A 7,500-nucleotide genomic window follows, 5' to 3' on the forward strand; every position below is an offset into this window, starting at 1 on the left:
CTCTCCCAGATTTACACACTGTAAAATAACATATATTTACATATAGGTGAAGGCGTGGCTGTGTGGTAAGAAGTTTATTTCCCAACCACATGGTTCCAGGTTCAGATCCATTGCGTAGCACCTTGGGCAAGGGTCTTCTATAGCCTCTGACCAACCAAATGTTGGGCCTCCAACCAGGCCTTTTGCGATACCCTTAAGGTCAGGAACTTTTCAGTACCCCTCGTAACAACAGCATCATCCTAGAAGCTGAAAAAGTATTTTATATCCGGGTGTCATATGAGAGACCGTAGATATATTCATGACGTGTGGTATTTTTAAAATTGCCCTTTATGTCGTCTATTGTAGACGTGAATTTTGGTCAACAGCACGATAAAGAGCGAGAGAGATCTCTAGATGATGCCCTCTAAACATTACCTCGCTCACTGAGGGAAACGTTTCTGACTTGGCAGTGTTTGCTACTGGCGTTATATTTCAGAATTTAAAGTACTTCACGAGCCAAACTTTCAAATTGTGACATAAGAATTTCATGTCTGACTTCACTAAAGACTTTGCCTAATGCTTTGTGAAATTCAAATTACGGTTGAATACATTTATATGTATGTGTGTAGACTTATGTGCGTGTACTGTATGTTTAGAAAAACTTAAGAACATTTGCAGATGAATGCACCATTATATACAAGCGAGTGTACATATACATACGTGTGTGTGTGTATCGTTTGTGTCCACATTGCGTCTCCCTTCAAAATGTATTTTTCTACTCCCTACCTTCTTCTTATTCTGTTTCACTCACGTTTCATTTCCGATAGTTAAAAAAAAAGAAATCGCCCAACTGAAATAACTTCAACCATTCCTTCCCAAAACCAGCGAAAACATAGCTTTACCATTTAGCGTAAAATGCAAAACAAAAGTCACTTCAAAAACACCATAAGTTTCAAGAGGTTTAATTAACGGTTTTTGTTTGTTTTTTTTGTTTGGTTTTTTTTTTTTGCTTCTCTCTTTCTTTCCCTCTTCCTCTCTTTCTTTCTCTCTCTGAATACGTCAGTCTTCGCGATATCTTATGCCAATCATCCTGTAATTTCCAGGAACCTAATATTCAAGATGAGGGTCTCGAACAACTTTGTGTATGTTTTACTTGTTTCAGCCATAAGACTACGGTCATGCTGGGGCACCACCTTGAAAAATTTTTAGCCGAAGGAATCGACACCAGTACTTTCTTTTATGAAGCCGAGCACTTATTATCGGACACTTTTGCCGAACCACAAAGTTATGGGGACGTAAATACACCGGCCTTCAAGCGGTGGTGTGGAGAAACACAGACACAACGACAGACACACAGACACACACACACATCACACACACACACACACAGTTCCGACTACCAAATCCACTCACAAGGCTTTGGTTGGTCAGAGGCTATAGAAGACACTTGCCCAAGGTGCTACGCAATGGATCTGAACTTGGAACCTTGTGGTTGAGAAGTAAACTGCTTACCACACAACCACGCCTTCACCTATATGTAAATATATATATATAAGCCTTTATATATATATATATATATATATATATATGTGTGTGTGTGAATGAGTTAGGGTTGGGTGAATGTATATGTGAATGTATGGATATCTATGTGTGTGTTTCCCAATGTTGAGACCATGTAGGGGTTGCCACGTCACATGGCTCACTAAGCATAGATAAGTTGATAAACATAAATAAATATCTGGATATCTTAATTGTTCCCATAATATTTGGATATGTAAATATTTATCTTAATATCAATGTAAAAATATATAAAGCGTATGTTGGCGTATATTTGTGTAGAATGTTGGATATATAGATAAGCAGATTGATTGATAGTTATTTTGTTAAATAAGCGTTTTTTTTTTTCTGAGTATGTATAGGTTTATATTGAAGAGGTACACACACATCCCTACTTACCTACATACATATACACACGCGCGCGCACGTGTGCACATGCACACACACCTACATATATATACTATATACATATACACATACACATACGCGCACGCACACACACACACACATATATATATATTGCTTATAAATTTTAGTGTATTTATTTTCCCCGGACACACACAAACACACACACATGCATATACATACATACACACATGCACATATATACACAAACACATATACACATATATATATATATATATATTGCATATACATTTCTGTGTACTTATTTTTACGTACATACACACACACACACACAAACTCACACGCAGTTAAGCAAGCGAAAGCAAAACAAAACATAAGGGAGAAAATAAGGATACCAAGCTGAAAAGCAACAAACTCTCGTAAAAATAGCAAAAACATTAAACTGGACCCGTAAAAGCAAACACCATTCAGGAAAAATGCCTCAGCTCTAATGACATCCCGCTTCAGGCATGAAAGCCACCACATACCATTACCAGGTAGCACCCACCATGCAACATGCACTAATTCGTGAACAGACCGAACACTGAAGAGCCTTGGGTCGCTCCGTCTTTTCTCTCGACCCCACAGACCCAGTGGTCCAAAAATCTCAAATCGGAAGTACAAAGCATGATGGTGGGAGCCGCATTGTTATGTGACTCTCGAGAGTCGGGCCGAATAAATACGTCCCTCTTGTCATCACGTTTGAATTGTGCCTTATGGACCCCCTTCTCCCTTGTGCCAAACGTCTGATAGTGGACCCCCGTCACTTTATACTGTTCGGCAATAGCCTTCTTCGACTCTACTGAAGTTTTCGTTGATGATGTTCTAGACCGGCTGAAGAATTTCAACCGTCTTCACAACATCTGACTGCTGTGAATGTTTTTTTCTTTCTTTTTTGGCCATGAATAACGCATTCGCACCAAAGACCTCCAATTTCCTACAGTCATTGTTGACAGCTAGAGTCACCAACATAATGAACCATTTTCATAGCTATAGTTAGATTGTAATCTGCCATTTTGATATTGTCGATGTGTCTGAAAGGGAAAATATGGCGCATTCCACGTAACATTATGCTAAATCGTCGTCTATTTATGGCCATTGATGTTTGTTCACAAACACTGGACACCCAGTTGATGTGTGTATATATGTATGCGTGTGTGAATGTGTTTGTGATTAATCAGTGTTGAGACCATCTTGAGTCACAACGTGCAGAGTTGATAAAGTGCGTAACGTATATAATACAAAATTACCTGAGAGCTTAATGCTTCTGTAATATCTGAGTATGAAAATATATAAATTTACGTGTGTATTTGTGTGTATGTGAGTATTTAGTTTTGCTCCTTTAAATCCTGAGCTCAGTTCCTCCCATTCTACTGGTATTTATGAAGTAGCTGGATTATGGAGCAACAGAATTGTCAAAATTGGGCAAATTATAATGCGGTATTTGAATAGTAGACATTTACGTTCAAACCCCGCTGACATCAAGTTTGACTGTCATCCTTCTATGGTCAGAATATAAAGCCCCAATTGAACCAAGTACTGCAAGCGACTTAAACAGGAATGGAAATATAATCCTTTCTATTATAGGCAAAAGGCCTGAAGTTTGGGAGGAAGGGGCCACTCGATTACATCGACCCCAATGCTCAACTGGTACTTGTTTCATCGGCCCCGAAAGGATGAAGGGCAAAGTCTATACCTGTCATCTTTTCGGGACCGATGAAATAAATACCAGCGGAACACTGTGGGGTCGATGTAACCGACTAGCCCCCTCCCTCAAAACTTTCAGCCCTTGTGCTAATTACAGAGAGGATTGTTGCGATTATTGTTAAGACGTATAACTGACAGAATCGTTACTGAACCAGACAAAATCTTAGCGGTATTTCTTCCGACAAGGGCGGCGAGCTGGCAGAATCGTTAGCACGCCAGGCGAAATGCGTAGCCGTATTTCGTCTGCCGTTACATTCTGAGTTCAAATTCCGCCGAGGTCGACTTTGCCTTTCATCCTTTCGGGATCGATAAATTAAGTACCAGTTACGCACTGGGGGTCGATGTAAACGACTTAATCCGTTTGTCTGTCCTTGTTTGTCCCCTCTGTGTTTAGCCCCTTGTGGGTAGTAAAGAAATAAGTATTTCTTCCGACATTACGTTCTTGATTCAAATGCCATCTGGGTCGACTTTGCTTTTTCTTCCTTTCGGGGTTGGTAAAGTAAGTACCAGCTGAGCACTGGGGGCGATGTAATTGACTTATCCTCTCGCCCGAAATTGCTGGTCTTGTGCCAAAATTTGAAACCGTCGTTGATGTTGTTATTATTATTTCCGCTTGATGCATATTTACTTATTTGTTTGTCTGTTTTTATTCATTTCTATTTAATATTTTCCAATCGAACATCATACACACTGCAACTCTACCGTTTGGAAATAAGGCCCGGTAATGACCCCAGTTCATTGTCCGTGTGGCACGTAAAGAAATTAAAAATTACTATTTATGTTAGACGCTGGAAATCATTATTTTTTATTGTTGTATTATTGTTGTTAGTGGAAGCGCAATGGCCCAGTGGGTAGGGCAGCGGACTCGCGGTCATAGGATCGCGGTTTCGATTCCCAGACCGGGCGTTGTGAGTGTTTATTGAGCCAAAACATCTAAAGCTCCACGAGGCTCCGGCAGGGGATGGTGGTGATCCTTGCTGTACTCTTTCACCACAACTTTCTCTCACTCTTACTTCCTGTTTCTGTTGTACCTGTATTTCAAAGGGCCGGCCTTGTCACTCCCTGTGTCACGCTGAATATCCCCGAGAACTATGTTAAGGGTACACGTGTCTGTGGAGTGCTCAGCCACTTACACGTTAATTTCACGAGCAGGCTGTTCCGTTGATTCGGATCAACCGGAACCCTCGTCGTCGTAACCGACGGAGTGCTTCCATAAAAAAAAAATTATTGTTGTTATATTTATTATTATTATTATTATTATTATTATTATTATTATTATTAATATTATTATTATTATTATCAAGCCGGTGAGCTGGCAGAATCATTAGCACGCCAGCCAAAATGATTAGCCATGTTTAATCTGTCGATACATTTTGAGCCTAAAATTCTGCCAAGGTCGACTTTACATTTCATCCTTCTGGAGTCGATGAAATAAGTGCCCGTGGAATACTGGGAACGATGTAATCAGCTTACCCCAAGAATTGCTGGCTTTAAGCTGTAATGTGAAACCGTTATTATTACCTTGCCATCCTCATCATCCTTTTTATTATTATTATTATTATCATTATTATTATTATCATCATCATCATTATTATTATTATTATTAATATTATTATCATTATTATTATTATCATTATTATTATTATCATTATTATTATTATCATCATCATCATTATTATTATTATTATTAATATTATTATCATTATTATTATTATCATTATTATTATTATTATTATTATTATTATTATTATTATTTTCATCTCCTTTCTCATTACAGATTGGATGCTGTTAACAGACGCCATTGCTAAGCAGTTATATTTTTCAAACCGATAATCATCGCCATTTCAAAAGACATATAATTTACATCAATTTTAGGGCAGGAACATTTTTGTGCTTTAGAATGAAGAACTGGTAACATGAAAAAAAAGAAGAAAAAGAAAGGAAAAAAACCAACAAGTCAAGAATGAACGAACGCTCAATAAAACCTCAAGCAGCAGATAACGTAACATAGAAAAAAAAATCTACTTTCATTTTCAAATGTTGTCCTCACAATAACTTCTTAAACAACAAGACTGACAGAAATATGAACAAAACAATATTATCAACCACATAAAACCAACAATAATCATTTGTACGAGCCAGTGTAGGAGCTTATATGCGGTCGATCCACCGGCTGCTAGAAATCACAGGCTAACCGTTTAACTTACACAACGCTATGTGTTGTATGATGAATTTCTTAAAGACTTTTATTACCGTACTTTCTAGCATACAAATCGGCGTAGCATATCGTGTAAACACGCAGAGTAAACATTCAAACTCGTTTTCTATATCTCCAAATACATTTCTCGTGGAATTTTTGGTCTTCCAATGTGATCTTAGGGTATAAGTCGACCTGTTAATTTTGGTCTGAAAAAGTCGGTTTGTATGCCGGAAAATACGGTAATGCCTAAATAAAAACAGAGGTGAGGATGTTTAAGGTTAGATCATCTTCGATCTTTACTTGATTAAAGATGTTCTGGAACTAAATACACCAGTAGTAATTATATAATATTCACTACTAATTGAGGCGTGTATTTCTGCACAAACATTTTTACTTTACATCTGTTTCGCATCACTTACACTATTTATAAACATTAATATATTGCCGTGTAAACATGTCCTTGTAATGTATAGTACACTCTGTTTCAGTAACTTTTATACAATGATACTAATGCTATTACTTTCAGAAATAATATGGACAATAAATAAATAAATAAAAATAAGTATAATGCAGCAATATAGGAATAGGAACAATGATAGCAACAAAGACAATCACAGCAACAAGAATAATTTGAATAATGACAACGATAAGATTCATTATAGCATGAGCAGCGTCCACGTCATTAACGAACAACAGTAACAATAATGACCTGTAGGCACGTTGTATTTCGTTATGCAACCATTACTACACACCACTAGATATAGTAGATATTTAAGCAATGTGTTCGAGGATGTTTAATGGGTTATTTGGGTGCTGATGAAGGGGCGAAAACACACCGAAATATGGTATGTACGGCCATTGCTTGCTTTTCCATCTTCGAACACTTTGTTTGTTTATATCTGACGTCTCGATACGAAACGTCGTAGCAAAAATCAGTGCTGGCTGTAATTTCTGTAGATTATCTATGGCGATAAGCCTTAATAAATAACAGTAATAGTGGCAATGATAAGTAAAAAAAAAAATAATGATGTTAGCAACATGATGCAACCACGAATGAATTTGCAACAACAACAACAAGCAGCAATCGCACCTACACAAACTGCAATGAAGGCATCACCAGGAACTTATTATCACCAATAGCATCAGGAATGTCTAATTAGTAGGAGGAAATTAATAACATCAAGAACAAGAACAACAACATCAAAATTATCATCACTTGTAGGATCGCTAAAGAACGCCAAATAAAAAGTAAAACAAAAACAAAGAAAACAATATCAAAAACAAAAGTAATGGTAGAGCCTTCCTTGGTCATTTCATCTAACAGAAATAGCAGCCAAATCTGCCTTAAAGCCTACTCTATTGGTTTAAAAACATAAAGACACAGTGGATAATAAAGTCCTAAATACACTGCCTGGAACATAAACAAGTTAACCATGGTGATAGTCATGGTTTGAATGTCTTTGATTATATGTCTCTTCATTCAGAGCTCGCATGGTGCTAAACAACAGCAACAACAACATTCAACTTATAACGATAAATGTATTAACGGTAATTAATGAAACAACAGTTTATATATATCAAGGAAAAAAAACAGGAGTAAATACTATGGTAAGATTCTGATACTCCTTAAAGAGCAGCAATCGTAACAAGGA

At 37.2% G+C, this 7,500-nt stretch overlaps 1 protein-coding gene across 3 annotated transcripts in view; it reads left to right on the top strand.

Annotated features, from left to right (window-relative positions):
* Positions 1 to 7,500, top strand: part of LOC115214941 (very low-density lipoprotein receptor-like) — a 277,807-nt gene that overhangs the window by 269,956 nt on the left and 351 nt on the right. For all 3 annotated transcript variants that reach the window (XM_036505362.1, XM_029784024.2, XM_029784025.2), the window contains exon 7: positions 5,426 to 7,500. This exon is cut by the window's right edge and continues 351 nt beyond it. In XM_036505362.1, coding sequence (XP_036361255.1) covers positions 5,426 to 5,440 — 15 coding nt within the window. In that variant the 3' untranslated portion in view covers positions 5,441 to 7,500. The remainder of the gene's footprint in view (positions 1 to 5,425) is intronic.

This window comes from Octopus sinensis, linkage group LG8 (genome assembly GCF_006345805.1).
Source record: "Octopus sinensis linkage group LG8, ASM634580v1, whole genome shotgun sequence".
Classification (NCBI taxonomy): Eukaryota; Metazoa; Mollusca; class Cephalopoda; order Octopoda; family Octopodidae; genus Octopus; species Octopus sinensis.